Source organism: Cyrtonyx montezumae, unplaced genomic scaffold (assembly GCF_038088225.1).
Source record: "Cyrtonyx montezumae isolate F1298 unplaced genomic scaffold, pur_monq_1.0 scaffold_6, whole genome shotgun sequence".
Taxonomy (NCBI): Eukaryota; Metazoa; Chordata; class Aves; order Galliformes; family Odontophoridae; genus Cyrtonyx; species Cyrtonyx montezumae.
Window position 1 is genome coordinate 18,746,076 of NW_027072067.1, and position 26,341 is coordinate 18,772,416.

Below are 26,341 nucleotides of genomic sequence, written 5' to 3' on the forward strand. Positions count from 1 at the left end.
CCCAGCAGCCAGCCCAGGTGCACCCGAAGTGCCCTGCAGCATTGAGGACGGCCACCATCCTTCTGCCACAGACAAAACCAGCATTTTTTACACGCTATGGATTGCCTGAAAATCAGCAAAGGGAAGTTCTTTCAGCTGCATTTTGTGGTACAGTTTTAAAAGCTGAACCCCAGAGTAACAATGCTTTTCCCTAGTAAGAACAAATCTAATCATGTGGGGGAAAAAAAAACAACAGACAAATCCACGAGCAGAACTGGTCCCAAAGTGAACCGACTGCACATCTGAGCTTCCAAACCAGGCCCATAATGAGCTCCATGCACTGATGACTACACTGCTTTCTAAAGGACCTGGCAACACGTTCAGCATTACTGCAGAACAGAGGAGAAACAGCAGAATTCAGACATTTCATACCATTTCTCCCAGTAATGGAAGAAGCATCCTTGCTCCACTGACATCCCTGGGGACACTTCCAGCAGCAGGAGGATCGAAGGAGGGATGGCTGAGGGGAGCAGCTGCACCCCACACTCCCACAGCGCTGCTCAGCACCACAACCTGCACAGCAATGCAAGCTCCCATCTGCCACGACATCACCATCCTCCATTTCGGTCTCCACGTGCGATGCTTTCCTCCTTGCGTGGTCCACAGTTTGTTCTGGAGAACAACTTTCCTTCTTTCTTTACACGGATTGCCACGATGGCCAGAAACAATCCAGGATTTTGAAAGAAAATTCTGGCACAGAAAGACCATCTCCAAACCAGACTGGAAGGCAGCGAGCAGGAGACGGGGTTGTGAACGAGGTCTGCGAGCACTGCTGTGATGTGAGGCTACCACGAGAAACTCATCGCCTTCTGAGCACCCCAGAGCAGCAAGATAACACCTACTGCTGGCAACTGCACGGCCACCGCGAGGCGTTCCCATCACACCACTCAACATCACTGTTCGACTTACATACGGCTTCTCTGTATTTAAGCTACCCCTGGAGCCACTCCATTTCTCCATTCTTCCTTCAGTCCTTTTCCTTCCCAGGAGACAGCGGTGTACACACAGCTAAAGGAGTTCTGTGCTAAGAACCAGTATTCTGTGCACAGTGACTGCAGCTGCACACCGACAGCCCAAGAGCTGCCCTGAGCTCCTGTGAATCCCCCACAGTCCGACTTCTGGATTGGTGGCACGTGTCTCCACTTCTGTCTGGCCACCAGCAGCACAGAGATGTAAACCTCAATTACTCTCCCATGCATTTTGTTGTCTGGGCTACACTGCCCTGCACTGACTGCATCCATATTCTGAGAGCTATGTTTCATAGGACTAACGATGGAGCCAGACTGAGGAAGCACTTGCAATGCACAGCTCCTTTTGGTTTGTCTTGTTTGCAGACAAACCCCGAGCAGCCTGACAATGCCAGCAAAGGGGAGGGAGCTTCCAGGCACACCTGGCTATCCTCTGCCATCCTTCCCTGCCTACATCAGCATGCATACCCCTCGCACCACAGCGAGAAACCCCAGCCACGTGATTCAGCCCTGCCCACTCCACAAGAGGGTTTTATTCCAGCTGCAGTCAAACCCTCCAGGAAAAAAGTTCCAAAGTTTTTAAGTGTGTTGATGTAATAAAAACAACAGCACGTTAGCAGGACACAGACCTGTATGAACAAAATGAAATCAACAAAAAAGAAGATGAGGATAACACTTCCCAGACTAAGTTAGGCCAATCCCTTATCAACCAGAGCCAGAAGGAGAAGACAGAGCTGCAGGAATGCTTCGGACATTGGTTCAGGAAAACATCCCTCCCTCAGAAGAACCAGCAGTATAGGCAGGCAGAGGAGCAGGCAGAGTGCAGAAGTGCGAGGGGTGATCCCCAAGCTCAGTGCCCAGGCAGATGCTTCCAACCACAGCCCTGTGCTGCTGTGCCACTCAGCAGAACTGTCAGAAGGAAAAATATAACCACAAGAGACTTCAGCTTCCAGAGGGCACGAGTCACTCATTTCACTGGGCAGGGAAAGCCAGGGCTGCAGAGGTGGGTGCAGGAAGGAAAGGTGGGAGGCCAACCACCAGCTGCTCCACTCCGCGCTGTGTTCATCAGCACTGCAAGGAAGAAGAAAGAAATCCAGAGGGACTGGTTAAAGCAGGAAAAAGCAAGAGCCAAGCAGGCTGGTTGCTGCGTTCACTCAAGATGTGAGAAGGACCAAGGACAGATGACAAAGCAAACACTGCACCCATCCCCACGCTGCCCTGAGAGCACCCTGAGCACCACACCTGCACACCACTAAGGACATCCCCGGGAAATGCTGACTCAGCAGGTTCCAAACCCTGGCTCAGTGTTTGAAACGCTGACTCAGATGGTTTGAAACTCAAGACATGGGCATCATCTCCCAGGAAAAGATCAAACTGAACACCTGGAAGCGTCACTGCTGAGAACAGATGTATGCAGGGGGAGCCAGAGGCACCGTCAAAGCAGGACATCCTGAGCACTGCCTGAACTTCACCTGAAGCACAGAACCAGGAAGGCTGGGAAAGTCCTCCACAACCCCCACATCCCACCCCACTGCCCACGCCCCTCAGTGCCACATCTCTGCAGCTCTGGAACACCTCCAGAAATGGGGACCTCCTTTCCAGGAAAAGCATAATATGGGAACAGCATAAGAAAACTACACTGTGAACAATAAGACAACGCTGTCCTCATACCCAACCAGCTTGGAAACGGCAGAAGCATACAGATAAGGAGGGATTTCATCTTCCAGTGCCTTTCGGTGAGAGGAGACGACAGCACAGCCCTCTACTGACAGCTGCAAGCTCAGCTTCAGACCACGCGAGCAGCGACAGCAGCCAGGAAAAGATAGGGAGTGGAAAGACTGAGTTTCCACCTCGCAACACCAAACCAGGTCTGGGTTTTACGGAGGGCCCCAACTCTCAAAGCCTTCACCTCGGGAGCCCATTCCCCAGGCATCCCACAGCAGGGCTGGCAGCACACCCAGCCCCAGCACTCACACACCTCTGCCACTGAGAGCAGTGCCTCACCCATACGGCCTGGGGAGCTGGGCTGCACGGCCTCTGAATGTCCCATGCAGCCCCAACGATCCCAGGATCCTCTGTATCTGAGACCACCCTCACACATCCCATGCTGCAGACACAGCCCTTGGCACAGAGGTGCTGGGAAGTGATGGAAGCACAGCAATCACCGCAGAATAGCACGGTCCTAGAGTGCAGCATGTGGGGAACTGCTGAAATGCAACAGCTGTAGGCACAGAAATAAAGGCTAACCTCCAGAAGGCCTCAGGTGTCTCCAGAGAAATCCCCTCACCTCCACTGTCAACCCTGACGTGAGGGCTGGATCCTGGCTGCCCTGCCTTCCCACCAGGTGCTCCATCACTGCTTCAGGCCGTGACGGTGTGCCTGCTACAGCTGTGGTTAAAGAGGACTGATGGTTCTCCTTGATCCAAGTCGGCAGATCTCCTACATGAAGGAGACCCCTTTCAGAGTACGTGATCAGCTCAGACAGCAGCACTGTGCTCTGTAGCAGTTTAAAGAACAAGGAGGAAGTTTTGCTCATTCTACGTGTTGGTCTAGTTTTAATTCAACCCCAATCCAGGTGGAAAAAAACTCTGATATCGGACACCACTGTGCTGCAGAAGGTGGATGTGGGTGTTGAGGCAAAGAGCACACAATGGAGAAGCCAGCAGGTGCAGAGCAATGGTCTCCAGAGGGCTCCCAGGCAGGGTCTCACCCAAATGCTTCACAAATTCATGATGAATTCATCACCAGCTACAGACCTTGAGTGCGTTTCAGGCTGCAGACAGCCCAAGTGGAGGCTAATAACATGCAGCTTACGGGATGGTTGGATTGTGCAGCTGCCACCCACCACGCAGGGTAATAATCACCCTCACCGCTTCACTTTACGTGAGTCATCACATCCTCTGCTATCAAGTGATCACATTACTTCCTCCTCCAAAGAAAATCGGTGAGGCATATTGTCTCCTCACCCTCTTCCCCAGCACCCCAGGCTCCATTTATTAGTGGGCACAGGACCAGATGGTGATAGACAAACAATTCAAAGGAAGACACACATCCTGTTGCGGCACAAGAGCTCTTCCTCCTCCCAGACGATGCATCCTCAGATGCTGAGGAGGAGGGACCAGCTGAGGACAGACACACACCAGGGTGGGATGGTGCTGGCCCATGTCCTGCCACGTCCCAGCACCGGCTCACGGCTGTTCCTGTCCCTGCAGTGATAGTACAGCTGCACATTACACCCTCCCCTCATCACCACCACAGTGTTTCTTCTGTACTAATTTATTTCCTTACACTACAAGCCCAGGAGCTCCCGTATCGGTTATCTGCCACAGCTTTATTTCAGCCGCTGGCCTGCAGCAACACGAGCACAGAAATGCAGTGCTGCCTTCAGCTCCCACGCCCATAGGCAGCACTGAGCCCAGCCCCCTGCATGCGGCAGCGCTGCGGCTGCTTTTTATAAATTCCTCCTGAACCAGATTGCTAATTGCTCCTGATTTCTGCTCTTCTAAAATAAGCTCAGGCTGCAATCTGCATAGCTGCTGCCAAAGGACTCATGAGCCACCACCCACCCGGAGCCCGAGCTTCGGCCTCGTGCAGGAGGGCCCAGGCCCACGCAGCACCTGCCCCTGCACAGCCCTGAGCCCCCACGACACACCAGCTGTGTGAGGCCATGGGTTTTGTCTAGGGCAAGCAGCACTGAACGTGAAGGCTGAGAGGAACTGCCAGAACCCACATCCCTGTGTGCTGGAAACACTGCAGAACGGCACGAAGAGGCAGCACAGCACCAACCTCTGCCACTCACTGACGGCAGCTGTCTGTGGCGAGGAGCAGAGCAGTGATGGTGTGCACCAACCTGCAAAGTACAGCACAGTGCATCCCAGGGTGTCCCCAGCAGATCATCTTCAGCAGCAATAGCACATCAAAACCCTGCTCGCACAGCCCTGCCCAACAGCTCTGCTTTCTCACACCAGAACACAGCCCCCTTGTCAGATGGGGGAAGCACAACACAAAGGGAACCAGATGCTTCCACCATAAAGAAAAGCCTTACAATGAAGCAGAGGGAACAAAAAGCAAGCATCTCCTCCAGACAAGTTCTTAGAAACTCAAAGATCCATCACTGCACACACATGGGCTCTCCCACCAGTGCCCACCCCAGCACAGCTCTCCCAGGATGAACAATTAGCATTAAAACCACCACTGCTGCAATTTTGGCAAGCACAAAGAGGTCTGAAGCCATGTGGGCCGTGCAGACACATCCCAGCACACCCGCTGGCTCCGTGCTGTTCCCCAACACCCAGCCCTCCTGAACTTGCTGGCCTGCCACTGGGGTCACACTGAGCAAACAACATCCCCTGGAATTCAGAGCGGGCTTCTCCGACATCCATCCCTTACCCCATCTATTCCTCAGAAATAAAAGATTCCCAATTCCGTGTCATTTATTCAGATCAGACTTTCAGAAGGAAACAGTTCTGTAGGTGTCCCCACTCTTTGGGGCCGACCACGTCCTGGAAGAGGTGAGCACCACATGCTGCACCTCCCAAACACAGCACACACAGCCCTACTCAACACCTTCTGCTTTAAAGCTCTGTTCAGCAGGGGGCATGTTTAGCACCCTGAGCTCTCCCTCCACAGTGCTGGAAATAGAAAGGCGTCCGTGGTAATGGAGTGCTGGCCATGTGCTGACAGCTCTGTGTCCCCCCTGGGCTGCACAGCATCCAAACCACCCTAGGCACTGAAAGGACACGTGCACTTGGACCCCAAGGTATGGAGAAAAGCTCAGAATCTGCTTGTTTCTTTGCATCTGCACACCAATGCTTGCCAACTCATCTACAAATACAATTTAAGCTGGTCAGATTTCTGCTAGAGAGCTGTATTTTCCTCACAGCCTTACATTCTCTGCAGATTTTTGTTTTTTTTTAATGTAAAACGTTGTACCTGGATGGAAACACGCTCCGAGTGCTCCTCGCACCAAGCCCCAGTTTTCTGATCACATCCTGCCACTGGTGCTTGGAATAAACAGAAGGCAGAAAGCACAGCGTGGTGACTGCAGGAGCAGTGTCAGCCTGCACTGGAGCAGCTCCGGCAGCACAGCCACTGCTGGCACTGCACCCCAGCACCACCCTGCTCTCACCCTGGCAGGGCAGGGAAGATGCAGCGAGGCAATGTGCTGCTGGGAGCCCTCACCTGGCAGCCAGCACTGGACGAGGCTCCATCCACACTGCACGGCTCGTCCTGCTCCTGGACACAGACGTAGCCCTGCCAGCCCTTGTCTTTCTCTGGGAGTTACTCTCCCAGACCTCCGTGCACTGTCAGACCCCTCCTGCTGTTGGCAACCTTACACAGAACACACTGACCATGGCAACGAAGAGCAGACCTCAGCGACCATCCCTGCAGCCCAAGGAAGGCAAGGACCCACTGAAGCCTCAAGTTTCAGGTGCTCTGATAACAAAAACAACAGAGAAGTAAGCCTACCAGCTCAGTGACAGGCAAGCAACTTGTTACACAGCAGAATGACACACAGTGGGGATTTCGGCTATCTCCAGCTGCTGTAAGACACATTTTCCTTACTGAAGAGATACATAAGACAAAGAGCATAAACGTAGTTTTGGGATGGACCATGCATTTAAGTGCCAGCCTTTAGCACCGACCATCCGGCTGAGCTCCAGTACACAGTGGGAAGGGAAAGCAGCGCTGCTTTGACACGGCACGTCTTCTGTGCCATATTCTTACTCACTTTGATGTATTATCATTCTCTGCTCCTCTTGATTGCTTTTCAAAAGCGATCTAAATTAATGTGAACTGGTAAAGGGTAATTATCTCTATGAATAATTAGCGTATGCTAATAAATGCAAAATAGGAGAAAATGGCAAGTTTTACTGCCACTAACAGTTCATGACATCCTCTCCGCTAAAGGAGCATCACTGAACAGGGACACAGAAGCACAGAGGACAGTTGTGCCCTCATTGCATGCATGCAGAACTCCTGCAGCGACCACAGCCAGAAGTGTGGGGCCGTGATGCCCACACACCCGAGGATGTTGCTTACAACACACTGCAGTTGGGACTGTGTCCAAACTCCACTTGCTACCCCATCAGAGTCATGACACATATTCTGCCACCATGATAGGAAAGGCATTAGCCAATTATATGAAGTACTACAAATCCAGCCCATCATTATTTTAATTGTGTGCTCATTAGAAAACCAAAGCTACACAGAACCTTCACATCTGCACTGCCCTAGGATACCGCCTTGCTGGGGAGGATTACGAATACACTGCAGTGACTTGATTTTACAAGAAGCAAGACACAGAAGGACTCATGTCTATGAATTCTTATCAGACAGCACTAAGATGACAAGAGGCTGAACCAGGCTGGGGCTGTGCTCCCTGCAGCCACCATGTCCCCAGGGCCCACCTTGCTGCAGGCGAGGTCTCAGACACTGCCTGCAATGTCCACACCTATGAGGCTCACATTTTGAAGCCTGGAGACCCATCCTCATCTACAGCATTGCAAAGGTGTGAACCGCAGTGTGGATGTGAGCAGCACACTTCACACTGCCCATCGGGTGCTTCGGGCAGACAGCCAGCACGGCCACTGCTTCCCTCCCAAAGGACAGGACCGACCTCCAAAGGCACTCACACAGTTTCTCCAAAGCAGTTCTCTCCTTGTGCTTGCTGCTTCCCCGAGCTGCCCCTTCTCATCAGGCTCAGGCGTGCTCTGACAGCTGCTCATTCTCCATTATTCTGGAATTTCCAGCCACTGAGGCCAGGCCGCATCTCTCTGATTACCAACTCACCGTAGCACACAGAGCACGGCAGCCAATGCAATGGATGACACCGCCTCAACCAGGGTGATAAATGCGTGTGCCAATGAACTGAGGCATTCCCCATTTTCCATTTGTGCACCCCGGTGACGGATGAGTTGTGGAAGCAGAGCCCACCATCCATCACACCGAAACCTGCTCGCCAGGTCCAGCCAAACAATCCCACATTCCCCTCTCAGTCACAGAACAGTAACAGAGAACAAAAGAGATTTATAGCACCATTCTTCGCTAATCACAGCAACAACACCTTAAGCCACACAACCCTTCCATTTTCTGAGGGACGCCCGCTCTGTCCTGCGCTCCATCTGAACACAGAAGTGAGCTGGGATCCACCAGCGCCCTGGTTACCCACAGATGTCCTCATGAAACGAGGCCCACATGCTCCACAGCCACCACTGGGTGCTCTTCCAGCCTGAGCACGGACCCCAAGAAAATGGTTTTATATTTAGATATAAAACTGGGAGCAAAACTTAACCCCCAGTGTGAAGGGCTGCGTCCTGCCCCTCGCCCTGCAGCACCAGGCTGCCTGCAGCAGTCAGACACGGCCCTGTGTGGGGCTGCCCCACGCAGGCAGCACGAGCACACGCTGCACAGAACCACGGTCAGCTGCAGTCACAGCACCCAGCAGTGCTCCCCATCACTCAGGTGCACAGGTCTCATAATGGGGAGGAGCAGAAACCATGGTATGGCTGACCATGCAAAGCCACCCAGGCTCAGCCCTGCTCACATAAGCACAGGTTTTCAAAAGCAGACTTCTGCGTCCTGCATTTCTATTCACACCACCTTACAAACTCACACTCAGCCAGCCAGCAAGAGCAGATTTTTCAACATGAAAGGTAGAAGTCTCCCAGATAAATCACAAACCAAAACAGACCGAGTTTGTCACACTTACAGTATTCACAATGACTAACTCACCTGCAGCCGTCTTTTGAAACAACCGTGCCAGTTTTAACTCCTCCTCCCCCTTTCCCTGGCTGAAGCCCTCTGCGCATAGGGCCCCGGCAGAAGGAAGCGATGCTGCACTGAGCACACGCAGGCTGTGCCCTGCTGGGCTGCCAGCTGTGTCACAACACTGCTCATCCCATCAAAGCTGTAACTGAACATTGCTGGAGGTCTGAATCAGTTTGAGCTACATGCTGCGATGGGCTCTCAGCCCAAGTGCCCTGATGCCAGACACCCATTTCTCTCCATTTTCCTGCCCTTCCAGAGCTGATTTCCAGGACACAGGTCTGCAGCACCCAGACAGCGTGGCCGACACAGGCTGACAGCTCCTCACCACCAGGGATGCCAAGCACCCCGATAGATTCTCTTGGAAATTATTAATTTAGAAATTACTTCCCTCTACGCTACCCATGACGTGTGCTAACACACAGCGAACATCACACGGCCACGGGCGATGAGATGCCAGCACGGGAACCCCTCAGAGCTCAGCATGGCAACGAAGGCCTGACATTATCCTGGCAGTGACAGCAGACCGTCCACAGCCAGATGGATGTATTTGTAAATAAGACAGATCCATTTGTCAGGTCGTAATTGGTTTTAGAACAAGCAATTCCCACGACAACAAACAACAATTAAAGAGCGCAGAGCTCCCGCAACATGCAATCAGTGCACTTGCAGGAAGGACAAAAGCAGAGAGCAGAACTGCTGCCAACAGCAGGGGGACGGCTTCCTCGTGAGACAGCCCCGAGGATGCCGTCCTGGAGGGCAGGGAAGCCCAGCAGCACCGCCGGGGCAGCCCCAGCCCCACTGCCTCCCAGATGTGTGGGGCACCTCACCATGCAGCAGCGGGCACCGCAGCCAACACCAACAGCACCACGCCGGGGTGTGCAGGGCCCCAGCCCAGCTCAGCCACCCCTCACCCCTCACAGACCTCCAGCATCAGGCGGTCATTGCTATGCAGGGCTGCATCTCCCGCCCCATCCCGCAGGCACCATCACGACAGAAGTGCTTTCAGTTACGGTCTCACTTTCAGGGGTTTATGATACGCCATTTTCACTCGCAGTGTTTGTTCATTGCCCCCTCAGGGATTTCAGCAGGAGTAGGTCAAGAGCAGAGAAGCACTGCACAGAAACCAACGCTTTTAGAGCACGAATCCCTCAGAACAGCACCGTGCAGTGCACGCTACAAGAAACAAACGCTCTGCGAGGACCTGCCGTGCGACCGCGCTTTCCCAACTCACCTGATCCGTTTAAGTTAAGAACGGTTCAGCACTGCTACTTTATTTTCACTGTTTTCACCATCCCTCCTCAGGTTCCCCCTTTACTTCCCAAGCGCCCACACCTTGAGCAGAGATCCCAGCTTCTTTATTATAGCAGCAGAAGCACCATTCAGTTTAGTACTAAAAAAAGAAGGGGACCGCATGGAGCACCCCACGGGACTCCAGCCACGGCCAGAGGGAAATAAAGAACAGCTGGAGGAAGACCCAGCAAAGCATCCACACTCCAGCACTGCTACAGGGGTACTCACAGCTCACCCTGCCCCACCGCCTCTCAGAGCAGAGCTCTGCTGCTTCAGGGGGAAGCTGTAACGTAGCCAGCCCATTGTGTAATGCCACAGAAACTGTTCTCTGATCACTCTAGCAATCACAATCAGCCCCAAAGCGTGACACTCGACTGTGCTGACTTCAGCAGGATTAGCTGCACGGGATATGGGCTGCAGAAGTACCCAAGCCTTGTAAAAACATGCCCACCTCCAGGACAAAGCACTCAGTATGCACTCCTGAGAAATCAAAAGGCGTCCCAGTACTGCAGCCTACGCTCAGCAGAGCTGAACCCCAAAGCAGCAACACACATGGATCCCCAGAAAGATATCAGTGCTCTCATACACAGCAGTGTCACTGGAGCTTTTAACCGCTGCACCAACAGCCAGAGCTCTAGTGCTTACTCTTCTACAAGCTTTCCTGTAACGTCAGTGATTAAATTATTGAGCTATCACAGAGTAAAATGTGCACAAAGAAACAAAGCAGAAGGCAGGAACTCAGATGTACTGACATGGCTTTGTATTCAGCCTTCTTAATACTTCGCCTGACCATGCCAACAGCACAGGACATCAGCCCCGAGCCTCCCTCCATCCCCCCAGCTGGCTCAGCCTCCCACATGCTGACCAAACCAGGGGCCCACAGCCAAAACCCCTCCCCCAGAGAGCTGCATCCCCCTTCTGTCTGCCCTACTGTAAGGTAAATAATTCCCAGAGATGGTACTCAACAAATAGTATAGATGATGGCATATTTAAGTAGGTCTACATATATAGTACACAAAAAATACGCAAAAGAAAATGGCTCACCTTTGAGATGACAGAGGCTTACTGGGGACTCCACATGGGAGGGATCTCCAAGAAGAGATCCTTCCCTGGTGGTGGTCAGCCCTTAAATGGGGTTTGGGAGAGGTGCAGCCAGGCTCCACCCCTTCCAATCACACAGGTATTCACCTCCACCTGTGCCCCTGTGGCTGACTGGTGCTCAGCTCAGGTGGTCAATCAGTGGTTCAGGCCGTGATTCAGCAGTTCCCATACACCTACAGAGGCTGGGGTGCTGGGACAGACCCAGGAATCAGGGATATCCTAAGGAGCAACCTCCTCTCTTCTCTCAGCCATCCAACAGACACAAGTAATGTGTAGCAATGGTAAGTGCAGTGGGGAAGCTCAATAATTTTGTGTTAGAATGTAGGCAGTTCAATTCTCCAGACATGACAGCAATACTTTACAGAGCTGCTTTAAGCAGCAAGACGCATGATAGCAAGTGCGATCCCTTGCCAAATACATGACAGTTCCTCCCAAAGGCCTAGGCAAAAAAGACAAGTAAAACATTCTTCCACCCCTCCCTCCTTCAAGCAGTTCCCTAACTCCAGAGGAAAGAAGAGTGAGGACACAAATGTGCGTTCTGTTCTGAGGCTGCTGGACGCAGAGACGCGGTGCAATTTTCCCCAACTCTCATGTCCCAGACCCACAGCCTGCAGCACCACGCGTCCTCATGGGGAACCTCCCTGGGCATCAGCACGGCTTCAGAGTCAGGGAAAGACACTGGCGGAGCTAACACTGCTTGCTCGTTGGCAGCCATCAGCTATGGCAGCAGTACGTAGTGCAGCAGTACAGGAGGTGTGTGAGCCAGGCAGCCCCGCAGCCCCTTCACCAGCTCCAGCTCCTGGGTCCCTCTGAACACAGCACGAGGACTCTGCCACCACTGCCACACGGAGCTGCAACACCGCACCTCTCCACGTCTCCTTGGTTCTAAAGCAAAGGGCAGGATTCAGAATGAAAAGGATGATTTAACACAAAGGGTATGATTTAAAACAAAGAGGATGATTTAGAACCTCTCCCTCCCCGCCATGGATAGGATCCTAACAGCTGCCTCCTCGCTGATGAGTAATGACAGCACTGGGATAAATACTGCGGCCGTATATCCCCCAGCCTGGCACGTGAGGCTGCCGTGCTGCTGATGGTGCCATTTTTCACGGCAGCTCCATGCCAGAACCACTCCACAGCACCGTGGCACTCCGACAAACGCTGTCCCCATCGTGCCGAGCTGACCCCAGCCTGGGGAATAACATCACAGCCAACCAACCTCCCAGCAATTTCATGCTGATACACTGCTTCCTCTCCTAACACTGTGTTGCAACACGCTGCTTGGAGCTGCCCTCCGACACACTGCAGCTGCCTTCCAGAGGTGAGAAAAGGGACACCAAAATAAGTCATCTCGGGCCCATTTTCCAGAGAACAGCTCTCAGATCAGGCTCTGGGAGACGTTAACAGCTTGAAGTACCGCAGGCACAAAGCAGGAGCACTGGGAGAAGACTGGAAACCCTAAGGAGGTCACCAATGATAGGTATCAACTATTATTACCACCGTCAGCGCGTGGGCTAATGCTGTTTACTCATTTCTGTGTCCTCCCTTGCTGCTATGATACACACCAATAAAACATACAGAGGTGGGGCAAGCACAGCACAATGGCTGTTAGTAAGAAATATTCATTTCTTTAAAGAGGATGTTTTGCTGCCCACATAGCAAAAGCCTGCTGGGCTCACAGCAGCAGCCAGGCTGCAGAAAGGGCAGCTCCCTCGGGGCTGTGTCCACGCAGCAGCACGCGGTGCTCACTGAACCACGCACTCACTGACCACACCGTGGGACTACAAATGCCTCTGAAGGCGGTAAATGCATCTCAGAAGGTGACTGATGTGGCTGCCGCGGGTGGCAGACAGAAAAACAGCCATCGAGACAAAGGCAAATCCAGGCAACAAAAGATTTAAGAGCTGAAAGGGGCGGTTTTTTCCACCTCAAGTGGGTCAGCAGAACAGGAGAGCAAAACCACAGACACAGAACTGCGAAACTGTGAAGGCCAGGCTGACTGCTCAGACCATTAACTGCTCGGTCTACTCACTGCTGCACTCGGGAACCCTTACAAAGCCCAATTTGGGGCCACCAGTATGGGTTGCTGGAGGTTCCCACTGCAGGCTCGCTCCTGGCTCCACAGGCCTCCAGCTCAAGGCAGGGGCTCGAGGACGTAACACAGGCCTCCAAAGCAGAGCAAGGGCCAACAGAGGCCCCTCTGCTGCAGCACGCTGCCAAGCACAGCTGAATTTTGATTTCTCAATGCATTGGAAGAAGGTCACAGTGACAAAGTTCGAACTGAAACCCATCGTCAGTTCTGCTGCTGCACCGCTAGCACCACCACTGCCCACTAGGGCCCAAAGGACAGGAGAGCCCATATCTGCACTGGAGATTTCTTTCTCCGAAGGGACAGAGACGGTGCAGGAGCTGCCCGAGCCGTGCAGGGCAGGAAGCCCTCACCCAGCCAGCAAGGGGCTCGTGCAGCTGCACCTCCATGTCCCAGAGCAGCTTCCACAGGATCCCCTAGGCCACAGCCACGCTGCTGCACGCCATGCCTGCCCAGCACCACACGGCCACGCTGCTGCTGCAGCTCCCACCCCACACAGCACGGCCAGGAGCCGGGCGCTGCCGCCTGCAGAGTCACACGGTGCCATCACAGGACTCTGCTGAAGCACCCTGGGTGTCAGCATAGCAGAAGACATCTCTGATAGATCCAGCTGGTTTCCTTTAGAGGCTTTCCAGTTCATCTCCATTACAAATCACAGCCAGATTCCCCTCTGCTCTGCAATGTCCTTCCCGGCCCTGGAGAATGAGGGTCCCTCACACAGCCCTGCCAGCGTGACACCGTCAGTGAGGGGATGCTGGCAAGGGAGGCACTGACCAAGGGGCGAGCGCAGTGCTTGTTGTGAAGTCTAAGAGCAGGAACGAATGGGTTTCATTAGAGTCCCTCTGCTGCAGACGGCCCCACAAGCCCTCGGCAGATACCTACGGCAGCACCAAGAGAGGCACTTTGCTCTCTGGCACTGTGTTTTCTGAGCCCCAAGTCCAGACCCCTCCCCACAGCGGTACCCGAGCGAGCCACAGTCCCAGAGAATAATCTGGAATGGGAGTTTGCACAAAATTTTCTCAGCAAAGTGGAAAGAGATCATCGTGTGGGGAAAGGAGAACAGACATGAAAGGATGCAGCTGCTGCGATAGGAGAGGACACAATGGAGCTAACAAGCAATGATAAATTAACCTAAGCTGTGGTTCTCCAGTGAAAATGGGAAAAACACTTTGGTTCTCTTTGGCCTCAGGTCTGTAAGCCCTCTTTATATTTCTGAACACCAAATCAATCAAAACTGTTACTGTTCTCCCAGCTCACAGAGCAGCTATGAGTCCTCAGTGTGTACGAGCCCACCTCCACACCACCCTGCACCGGTTGAAGGTGATCATCCTGAGGACACCAGGGATGCTCCTCACCTGCCAGCCTCGGACAGAACGAGATGCCATGGGCCCACTGCAGCCTCCCTGCAGGCAGCCACACATCATACAGTGACCTGAATTTTGCTGGGATTAAAAAAAGCTTCAGGAAGCAATATGAAATTTAATAGCCAATCAACAGCATGCCCTATTTTCTGCAAGATTTACTACTCCGTACTACAGACAGTTCCGTCTACATTATTAAAACTGGTTAGTTTTGCTGCACTTAAAGCAACAAATCATGCAGTCAAGAGTAATGAGGAAGAAAACACATTTGTTTGTCATTCTGGCCAGACAGACCAATTAAAACTGCATATATGATCCACCGAACTCCGCATTCTGCAAGCAGCTTTAATGTGGCAGCTGTAAATACGAGGCCATATCTTTATTAGCATCTATTTCTAATGCAGCCTTTCCTGTCTGCACACTGAAGGCAGACACATGAGGACAGCTGCCTCCTAAGAGGTATCCTTCACATCTCCTTTCGGGAACTGCCGGTGGAGGCCAGCTCTGCCTGACAGCTGAGGAGAGATGCAGAGCAGCAGAAGGGAAAGCAAGGACCCTGAGCACAGAGCTGACAGGAGCCACGCAGGGCCACATCTGTCAGCAGCAAACACATTCAGGAGAGGTGAAACAGAGAGGTCTCCGTGCACAGACAGATGGCAAAGACTGCGGAGAGCTGGAAGGGCGGGCAGCCTGCAGCAGGGCACAGGTATCTGCTCCTACCATGAAGACCCAAGGCCGCAGGCACTGCACACACACACACACACACACACACACACACACACACACACACCCGTGCTATCAGAGCCCCACAGCCATGGCTGCACTCAGCTGCTGTGCTCCCAGCAGCCCGCACTGCCCCACGTGTGTGCACACACCCACAGCCATGGTCTCTTCAAAGCACATTCAGGAAGATACAATTCTCCAGAGAGGGAAAGGAGACACAGACACCGTGGCCGATAACTCACCCCTGTGCAGGAAGATTGTTGGTCAGTTAAGTCCTCCTCACGCCACGCACAGCTCCCACACCAATGGTGCACGCACCACGCAGCAGTGCCCCGTGCACAGGATCAGGGCTCAGCCCCACGCCCATCACACGCCGTCCCCCAGCCCCTACCTGCCGGTGTTCCCAGCACAGCGCTGCCAGCACAACTTTTCTGAAGTCAGCCTAAGCAACACATCGTTCCCTGCCGTCCTTCGCCACGCTGCTTTGTGACACTGCCATGTGCTGGCAGCCCCTGACCGTCGGTGACATGACACCCCAGAGGCAGCCCACTGCACGTCACCTCCGTCTGCATCCACAGCAGCACTGCCTGCTGCTCACGTGTGAGCAGGTGCCCTGGGAAGCAATGCAGCCTGAGCCGAGGGCGGAGGGCACGGGGAGGCAGTGCCTGCACTCCCACCACAGCCCACGAGGGTTTGGGTGACAACCAGATCCTGCACAGCAGCTGTGTGACACGATGGCACACGGCTCCCTTGGGTTTGCTGTATGCCAGCAACCATAGCTCCCGCTGGGCACAGCACACCCCACTGCCAGCACCGCAGCCCCACAGCCTGTCCTCTGCAGGCTGCAGTAACGCGGGGGCCCAGAGGTGCTTAGAACCCAAACTTCCGCCCAGTTACGTGGGTAAGGTTCCTCGGGGTTTATCCAAAGGGGACAGCTGAGCAAGGGGGAAGGCCGGGGGTGAGCTGTGAGCACCAGGACCCCAACACAGCCAAGGACAGGCGGCCACCCCCGGAGGGCACAGGGCTCCAGCTGCAGGCCTCAGCTGCTGGGAAACCAGAGTTAACTGCTGCTGAGATGCAGGAGCAGAGCAGATGTCCTTGGTCAGAAAATGGACATTTTTGGAGACGTAACTTTGCACAGAACAGTACCAAAAAATGATCAGAGCCCACCAGCAAACTCTGCCTGCACTACTGCTGCCCAGAAATCAGCCCAAGATGTGATCACCGTGCTGCAATAAACCATCCTTATACATAACCCCGGCATTAATGATCCAACATATGGAGCCCATGAGGCTACGACAGATGTCAGGCCAGGACTGATGGCGGCACATGAATATTCCAGTGACAAACACAAGAACAGAAACGCCGCAGACGCCCGCAGCAGAACTTCTCGGAGCAGAGCAGCCCCAGCACAGCTGCATCCCGGAGCATCCTGCCCGGCCCAGCACCCCAGCACCGCCCACAGCCACGGACACCGGATCCCCCCAGCAGAGCACCGCACCGCGGGCTGCGAGAATCCTCATCCGCATCGCAGCACGGCGCGATAACATCAGTGTGCCCGAACTACACACGAGCAGGAAGGCAACTGGCACCGAGCAGAGCGTGTTGTGACTGTTACATCACTCTTCAAAGCCAACTACAAAAGGCTGAAATGCGAGAAAATAAACAATGGCACCGAGTCAGCAGGCGGCCCCTGTCCCCCCCCCCCCCCCCCCCCCCCCGGCAGCGCCGTGCGGGGCACCCATCGCCCGCAGCTCAAGGTCCAACCACACTGACCTCCGCGGAAGGGAAGGAAGTGCGGCTCGCGTGGCCGCAGCTCCGTGTTCTGAAGGCGTACGTTGTGTTTCTAATTAACTCTGCCTTAAGCACAGACGTGCACATCACAAAATGGTGCCTGCGCAGGACCACCACCACGAGGCCAGCAGAGCAGCCCGGGGCAGGGCACAACTCGGGCTGCTGCGGGAAGGGACCGGCGACGGAGCGACGCATCGATGAATACAGGCTGAAGTCATGCACGAAACGATGGAGGGCAGTGAACGCCTTGCTACTGACACCAAATGCCCTATTTCCACCGCACAGAGGAGGCCCCCACGCTGCCTGCTCCCAGCTGCTCCCAGCTGCACGGCTGCAGGGTCCGTGATGCTTCAGAGGGTGCCGACCCCTCCACGACAAGCGCAGCTGTACAGGAACGAGCGCGGAGCCGATACTCGGTGCCCGTCGGTCCGTGCAGACGTTACCTCGGGTCGCGCTCTGCTCCGACCCCGCGACGCGCAGCGCTGCGCTTCGACGCCTTCGCTCCGCAGAGCCGCGTTTGCATAACGGCGGCGACGGCCGCAGGAACCGCTGCCTGCCGCCTTACATAAGAGCCGCAGGATGGGGCCCCGCCGGGCGGCACACGCACATCGACCGGAGCTTTTCTGAGAGCGACACGGAGGAACCCACGCGGAAACGAACCGCGGGACCCCGCGCGGCGCCGGGCACCTGCCGGGCTGCACAGGGAGCTCCGCCGCGCCCCGACGGACGCCCGCGACCGAGGGAGCGGCAGCGGCGCCAGCGGGGACGGCACGGCACGGCACGGCATAGCACGGCACGGCACGGCGCGGCCCCACGTCGCGGCACGGCTCTGCCCGGCGCTGCCCCGACCCCGCGCCGCTCACACAAAGGCGCCGCAGCGCAGCGCAGCGCTCACCCTTCACTTGCGCATCGTACTCCGCGATGATCTCTTTGTCCTTCCTGGCCTTGCCCTGCGAGGACATCTTTCGGAAGGGCGCGGGCGAGCGCTCCGCCGCGCCGCCTCAGCCCTCACCCGGCTGCGGGCCGCATTGGCGGGGCCGGGACACCGCGGGGCTCGGCTCGGCACGGCTCTGCTCGGCCCCGCCCCGCACCGAGGCGGACCGTGCCGCTCCCGCGCTCAGGTTGCGGGCGGGACGGCCGCGCCTTTCCCCGGCGGACGGACCGACCCACGGCCCCGGGGAGCGGCGAACGGGGCGGGGCGGGGCGGGGCCGCCGGGGGGGCGGGGCGGCGCGGGGCGGGCGCGGCGGCTGCGGCTGCTCGTCCCCGTCCCCGTCCCCGTAACGCCGGGCGCCCTGGGGGCCGTGGGCGCGGTGCTGGGAGCGGCCGGGCTCTCGGTGCCGCCCCTCCGAGCCGATGGCGTCGGGTACCGCGAGAGCAGCGGGAGCGGAGCGGGGCTGTGTCCGTACGACGCCGCGAGAGGAGCGGGGAACGCGGCGGAGGGGCGTGGGAGAGCTCCGCCGGCTGCGGTTACCCCGCTCGGCTCCCGCGTTGCCCTCTGCCTGGGGCAGCCGTTCGGAATTGCCCCAAACGCGGCGGGCGCCGTCGTTCAACGGAGCAAAGCGCATCTCCCGGCCCCACGAGCGCAGCCCCTCGAGGCGAGGCGGCTGTACGCGGCCGAGCCGAGCCGAGCAGCTCCCGGGGGTTCCGGAGCAGATGTCCGTGGCACAAGGACGCAGCAGTCCGCAGGTGGCTCACGCTGCTCCCCGCACTGCTCTCTGTGCCGCAGTGCCCGTGCTCCATAAGTCCTCCTGGTCCCAGCTGAGCTCGGAGCGCGGCTCTGCACAATGAATCCTTTTGTTGGTGTCTGTGCAGCCCAATGAATGCGAGGGGATTTGGTGATTCACAGTTATTCTGCCAGCTTGCAAAGAATAGACCAAGCCTGTTAAACAAATAATTTACCTAGCCTCAGCCTGCAACACAGAAGAGCATTCTCAGCTCCAGGCAGACATCAGAAGGGCTGAGGAGCAGCCAGAGGCAGCAGCAGTGCTGCAGAAGATGCACCCTGCGTGGTGCTGAGGGCAAGCAGCAAGGCACACAGCAGCATCACGTCCCCAGAGCCCCAGCAGGGCCAGAGGAGCTCAGCTGCAGCACAGGGGCCAAGCAAGCTGTGCTGGGACCTGGTGCACATGGAGACATGGGGCGCAGGGCTCGGGGGGGCAGCACATCTGCCCCCCATGGAAGCGTGGGGTTGGCAGAACCCCTCCAGTGAGAGCAGGGATGGTGACAAGAGCAGTGCCAGGCAGCAGCACTGCAGCTCCCTGTGCCGGGGGGGACGAGGAGCCTGGGGACACAGCACACACCCCAGCCCTCACAGAGCAGAAGCCTGCAGCGCTGCGAGCAGCATTGCAGCCCTCCCTGCAGGGGAATGCTGCAGGGCTGGGGCTCGGCTGGGAGCCCGGCTCAGGGTTTGCCTCCTGGAAAAAGGACACCCAGAGCTGTGCGCGGAGTGGGGCTGATGGGGATGCTGAGGAAAACCGGGAGGTGCAGAGGAACTCTCCTCTAGGAAATCTCAGAAGACTGCATTTGGGAAGGGAAACAAAGATCCGTGGTGTAAAACACTGCCACGTACTTTCCCAGCGCAGGGAAAGCTCCGGCACGCAGTAGTGACATGCCTTTGGAGTACTGAGACTGCAACTTGGAATTCTTTCTGCAGCAAAGGCTGCTATGACTGGGGCCTTGAAAAAAGACAAAACCCACACAGAGGAAAAGAGACCCACAGAACATTTTTAAGTGTTCGTTGCAGGGTGAGCTCTTTTCCCTGCAGCACTGGCAGCTCCAGCAGTGTGCGGCAGCACATCCAGCAGCACTGCGTCCCAGGGCAGCTCCGCTTCCTCACATCGGCCCCGTGGGGAGAGCTCTGAGGTTGGCATCTTGTAGTGAGCAACTTGTACCAAAACAATCTGCAATACGAAGGTGAAAGAAAAAACAAAGAGCAAACATGGAATTATGTAACAGTCGGTGTTTTCTGATATAGAGATACCACTAAAGATGAAGAAGCAGAAATATCTGAGGGAAAATCATCCGGTCACAGATTAATGATCTTTGCTAAGCAGCAGAGCCTAGGATCAGGGGATCTGTCCTTAAAGCAGCTTTCTAACAGGAAGGATCCCATTGTAATTCACTTTGTGACACCTTCAGCACGGTGCTTTTGCATGAAGAACGGCATGAGGTGGGATTTAATTGCTATAAAGACTTGAGGGTTGAAGGATAGAGAACCCAGCAGTAACTATGGCAACGTGGTCACTCCAGTACAGCTAATGCAGATTACTTCCAGGGCAGTAGCTCCGCGTGTGCTCAGGAAGCAGAGGTAATGCTTGCTTACAGCAGTTCCTGAATTGAGGAAAATTCTCGAGGTGAAGGCTGTGCTGCACTCTGTTCCCAGTGTCAGACCAGCAGTGCTTCGTGTCGCACCGTTTGTGCAGAGCCCATCGGCCATCAGCCCCTGGCACAGTGCTGCTGTGCTGGGGGGCGCGCAGGGCGTGGGCTGCTCGCCGGGCTCTGTGTGGCTGTGTGTGTGGACGCGTGGACACGTCCTGACCGAGGAGCTGGGTGCTTGGTTTTTGTCAATCTTGTGCACATTTTTCGGCCTGCAAAGTTCTGTTATCTTGTTGTGTTAACGAGTAAGAGGACCAGACCTCTCTCTGCGCCCTTTTTCTGTGTGTAGTGAAGTGCTGTGGCAGCTTGGCACTGGCATGGCAGTAGGGATGTATCCCTTCTCTGCACCCAAAATAACCCACACCAAAGAACAAAGCAGGCCGGCCAGAACTCAGGGAGGCTGCGAGGCTTTGAATGTTTTTCAGCCATTTGAGATGCTCAGACAAAAGAGGAAAGGAAAAAAAGAAGCAGCCAACTGATATCACTTCCATCTACGGCCTTTCTGACACCGTGGTTTTCTCAGCACAGATCTGCAGGCTGTCCCAGCAGCACTGCTCAGCACACACTGACGCCAGGGGAGGGGCAGAGGTGTGATGGAGCACCCAAATGTCCGCTGGAAACAAGCAGATTTTCACTGGGTCCCCTCAGCAAGCACGGCTTTTTGCCTCTCAATCAGCTTGCATAGGCAGGTGTCATTTGGGAGCCAATATATTCCTCTGCAGGTGAAGCCTCCCGGAAGTTTGCTTTCTCTGTTTTCCTTTGTGAAGGAAAGATATCGTGAGTAGGATATCTTCAAAAGTGTGAGTGCAGCATCTTCAAAAGCATTACCATTCAGAGAGGCAAAACAGAGCTCTTTAAGTAGAGCCCCTCTGTCTTTTCTGCTGTTAAGCCTTTGTAGTAACAGTAGAACTCAGTGCTAGGCCGACCAGTAGTGCAAATCACCGGGAAATGGAGAACAGTTGCTTGTGCCCAAAAGCAGAAGGCATGGTGATGCACAGCCCACAGCAGCTCTTCCTGCAGCTGTCACTCTCTGTAAGAGGCATTTGAGTCACAGTGTGGTGTGACATTGGCTATACAAGGCCAAAGTTGCCTTGCACGTTGCTCAAGCAGTTGTGAAAGGTCTCTTGCTAACAGTTTCCTGATAAAGATCTGTTACCTCTCATTTCCTCAGGGAGATGACAGAGGCTGTGCAGTCAGAGCTGCGCTTTCATTTCCCTGCTGCGCTCTGCAGATGCTGAGTGTGATGCACAGCTGAGTCCCAGGAAGGGCTGCACAGAGCAGCAGATCTGCTCCCCTAGCACCGCAGCACTCTGAGTAACCCAGTCCTCCCTCCCACCACACAATGCTCGGAGCTGTCCCAGCAGCACACCCGTGTCCCAGGCTCCTTGGGAAGGGCATGTCCACATCTACTATCAGTGTGTCTGAAATCTGCGTGGCTATCGCAGTGCTGCCCTAGGGCGGGCTGGGGGGCCTTTGGCTGTACTGTTTAACCCTACAAGCAAGTGCTTTTGCACAGCAGCTTTCAGGAGCAGACAGAACAGTCTGTTTCTAGTTCATTCCCTTGCTGTACTTCCTTAGGTTTCATCTCGTACTGAAAGCAGCGTGGCACAAAGCTGTGCCTGGGCTGGTTGCTCCTGCTGCTGCTGAGGCCACCAGAGCCATTGCACATCTGCAGAAGCTGCACCTCAGACAGCTGAGAACTGGGACCCCGGCAACGGCTGCTCCACCCAAGGCTACTTGGGTCATTGGCCACACTGCACTGCACCTTCATGCGGCGATTGTGCACGCGTAGAAGTGAGCCCAGAGGAGCAGAGTCAGTGCCCTTCTCATGCCCTGAAAGAAAACAGATCGCAGAGTGGGAAGAACAGAGCTGAAGAGCCACGTCCCTTTAAAAACACTTTTAACATTCATGAATTCATGAGCTCCGCTACAGTAATCCTGAATGCACCGTTTTGATCCGTGCCATCGGCGTGAGCTGAACTTGGACTAAAAGGAATGTGCCAGGAACTGCTTGCTTCTTAATAAAGAACATTAAGGCTTCGGGGGTTGTGGAGAAGAGCATGAGCTGTGGCTTAGAATACGAGATGTCCACATGTCAAAGGAAGAAAACCAGAAAACCTAGCAGTTATAATCGCCCACTGGATTTAAATGAATTAATTCAACGTAATTGATTTCTACAGGGAAGGAAGAAAAAGCAACACAGGAATCCTTGCCACAGGAAGGCATGATTTCTATCTGAAATCTAACACAATTAGTGGAGCAGGATTCAGTTACTGAAGGCAAAAAGAAGACAAATCGAGAGTGAATTGAGTTGCTGTAAGATTTAATATCTTGCTGTCATCTTTGTTCTTAGCACTGAGTTGCTGTAGCAACCGACCAAAAAAAGAACTTGCATGAGAGGAGGAGCTAGCTGCTCCCTTCACAGCACCTTCTCACCACCCCGGGGTGGTGTTTGTGAGCCATCGATCTCGTCTAGCAGCATCACGGCTACGGACACAAGGCCAGATCCTGCAGACATTGGGTCGCCGTGCGAGGAGCTGCTTTCAGCTGTGTTCGCCCGCAGGGCTGAGCCCGTCTGAGCGCCTGCACGATGCAGCTGCTCCTGCGTGCGCTTACGGACTGCTGCTGACTGCGTCCCGCGGACACGGGTCGGCTCCTTGCACCGCTGTCCTGGGTGATGTGGCACAGGGAAGCAGGGCACAGCAGTCTCTGGGCTCAGCCCACGAGGCAGAGCTTTCACAAACGTTTCGTACCTGCGTGCAGCTGAAGTGAGGAACCGCTCTAACGCGGCAGCGGCTGCTGGGCACGGCCTCGCTTTCTGACATCGGGGTCACCGCAATTAATGGCGTGATCGCCGTTTCTCCATCTGCAGTGCAGTTTGTCACTGCCTCTGGGCGCTTTGGGGTCCATAATGAGTAACCGCGGTCCTGCTGCAGCCCCGGGGCCGCGCGGTGCGGGCCGCGGTGCCCACGTTCCCGGCTGTGACCCTGCACGGCGCGTCCCTACCCCGGGCAGAGCGCAGTGCCGCGCAGCGCTGCGTTTCCCGTGCGGGATGCCTGGAGCATGGGCACGCACACACACACACACTCACACTCACACTCACACACACTCACACTCACACTCACACGCACTGCAGGGGCCGTTCCGTCGCCTCCCGCCCCCAGCACAGCGCGGGGCCCCGGACGGAGCCCTTTGTTCGCGCAGCTCCGGGGGGGGGGAGGAGAAGCCTGGGAACCTCTGCAGCTCCGCTGTGCGGCACAAACAAAGCGGCATTGTGCGCGGCTCAGCGCTGCGGGACGGGGCCGGGGCGTCCCCGCACTGCACGGCGCGGAGAGGCGCGGGGAGGGGGAGATGCGCGGGGTGCAGAGATGCGCGGGGTGCAGAGATGCGCGGGGCCCTCCGTTACACTGCCAGCAATTGATGGAGCGGAGCGGCCCGATGGAAAACGCGGCTTTCACGGCGAATCCCGGCCTATCCCGGCCTCTCGTTAGGGCCCGATAAAGGCAGCCGAGGGGGCCTTCTCCCGGTGAAGCCGCGGCTCCATTCGCAGCTCCGCTGTGAATTCCAGCACGTCGCTGTCATTTCCTGAAAGGGGAGTGGGAAGTTCGGGGTTTTTTGAGCGCCCCTTCTCGGCGGAGCGCGCCCGCGGAGGAAACCCTCCTCCACCGCACGGCCGAGGCTCCCCAAGTGTGCCAAAGGAGGGGAAGGAAAGCGGTCGGGGCTTTCGCCTTTGTTTTTTCCTCTGTCCGCAGAGGATCTTGCTTATCTGCTCGAGCTACATTTCACCTGGCAGAGGAGGCTCCCGTGACAGCGTTTGTGCTGCTTAGCACAATAAAAAGCATTCAAGGAGAGGCAAGCACAAGAAAGAGAAGTGCGGTGAAGAAAGAGATGAAAAGAGAAATGTCGGCATCATGGTGCTCATGAACACCACGAGCTGCCACCAGCACCACAAAGGAAACATGATTAACAGCAAAGGCCAGACAGCAGGAACCCCATCTCCTGATGAAAGGCTGATCCATCATCCCCAGACCAGGTCTGTGGGAGTCCTGGGAGGGCCCTCTGCCTCCCCCTGCTCCCCCTGAGCCGGCAGCTGCAGAGCAGCACTGGGGCACGGGGAGAGCTGAGGGAGGAGGTGTGGGCACCGTGCAGTACTGCCCCACTCAGAGCACAGGGTAAACCAGCAGGTCATCTTCCACTGGTGGAGGGCAATTCTAAGCAAACTGACATAGCATTGTATCAGGTGTGAGAAGAAGGAATGCTTGGTGTCCTTAACCAGGGCCTTCCCAAAGCTGACCAGCCTTGAAGGGAAGGTTACGAGGACCTCAGGGATGCTGTCAGCTAGGCGAGAAAACCCATGGCCCATGAATCCTTACTGAACTGCCTTCATTAGAATACTACAGTCACACCCATGGCTCAATCGCCCATGGCTCACCGACCAGCCACCGTGAGGAGAACAGATGGGAACGTGGTCAACTTGGAGCCCCTGTGCACAGGTCCTGTGCACAGCTCGGTGCGTGTGCTCGAGCTGCAGGAAATAAATACGCGGCGTCTGTGCGTGTGACCGCCGCCTTCCTGCACTGCAGGCACGGAGACGCGGCCTCCGGCGGCTGCGGGTCAGCGGCTGCCACGTTTGGAGGAAGGCCTTTGAGGGCAAATGTGTGTTCAGAGCCTGAACTTCTGCATCTGACAGAGGCAATCCAGGCCCTGTGGATCCCTGAGCGCAGCGTGGGCTGGCCGTGTCCTGCTCAGACCATCCAGCTGCTCTCCTGAGCGGTGCACACGTCTGTTTTAAAAGGTGACCCCGTGCACTGTGCTACAAAAATGTGACTTTCCTCCCATCCTCAAGAAGATGATTAATCTTAACCAGAAACTGTTAAAAAAATTCATTCATATCAGTTTCCTCAATTAAATCACTAACCAGGTATTATTAATTATAGTGTGTGCTCATAAATTCATTTGAAAGGGTAATAGACGCCATGGGGTATGTAAAGCCTATTTGTTAATTAGGTAAATCATCCACACAGCTTTTCTGGACTTCTGACTCTGTATCTGGGAACTCTGGCTTTTTCCTGGTTTATACAGCTTCGGTAGCATGAATTCCTTATCAGCTTGTATTTATAGCAAGGAACTTTACCAGCCCTGAGCTGCAAACCCTCCCTGCATTCTCAGCAGAGGAAGGCACCCCAGGAGCCCCAGGCCCTGCCCACACCGTGCCCTCCTGGGGGAGCAGGGGGTCCTGGAAATACTTGAATTGTGCCCCACAAAAGTGGTGCCCATGGGCACAATGCAATGCAACAACCGACAGCAGTGTAGAAGCAGCAGCAGCTCAGGAGTGACGTGCATTTCAAGTAGGCGACGGTCACAAAGCATTGCAACTGCTGTGACAGCTCCCACGGCTCTGAAGGACCTCCTCAGCCCCTCGCCCCTCCCTCAGAAGCAAGCTGGAGGCCTCCAGGCTGCAGGCTGCCCTGCACAGCACTGCCTGAGCTGCCCCACGGCCCTTCTGCAGCCTCCACGCAGCACCTCCTGCCCTCTCAGTTCCCATCTGGTCATCTTCCCATTCTCTGCTCACTTAAGTGTGTGTGTGGAACAGGGCATTTTGGCAGAGGGTTAGTCTGGGGTTTTCGTTCTCTCTTTTCCCCAGACAGACATGCAGATAGCCCAGAAATATTTGCAGAAAAAGGCCAAAAGCTGTATCTAGCATTAACAGTTTCTTTCTCTTCTACAAGACTGAGGGAAACGGCTCTGGGAGCAGCAGCTCCTTCTCAGTCGCCATCCCAACAATTACTTTATCTCACTTCTTTAGGCTCTGGCATCCTTCCCATGTCCT

General features: G+C 55.3%; 1 protein-coding gene across 4 annotated transcripts in view; it reads right to left on the reverse strand.

Moving 5' to 3' along the window:
- The window catches only part of SRGAP3 (SLIT-ROBO Rho GTPase activating protein 3), a 59,508-nt gene extending 41,288 nt beyond the window's left edge, over window positions 1-18,220 (reverse strand). For all 4 annotated transcript variants that reach the window (XM_065749895.1, XM_065749891.1, XM_065749892.1 and 1 more), the window contains exon 1: window positions 18,031-18,220. In XM_065749895.1, the coding sequence (XP_065605967.1) occupies window positions 18,031-18,097 (67 nt within the window). In that variant the 5' untranslated portion in view covers window positions 18,098-18,220. The remainder of the gene's footprint in view (window positions 1-18,030) is intronic.
- Between the last annotated feature and the right edge of the window lie 8,121 nt (window positions 18,221-26,341).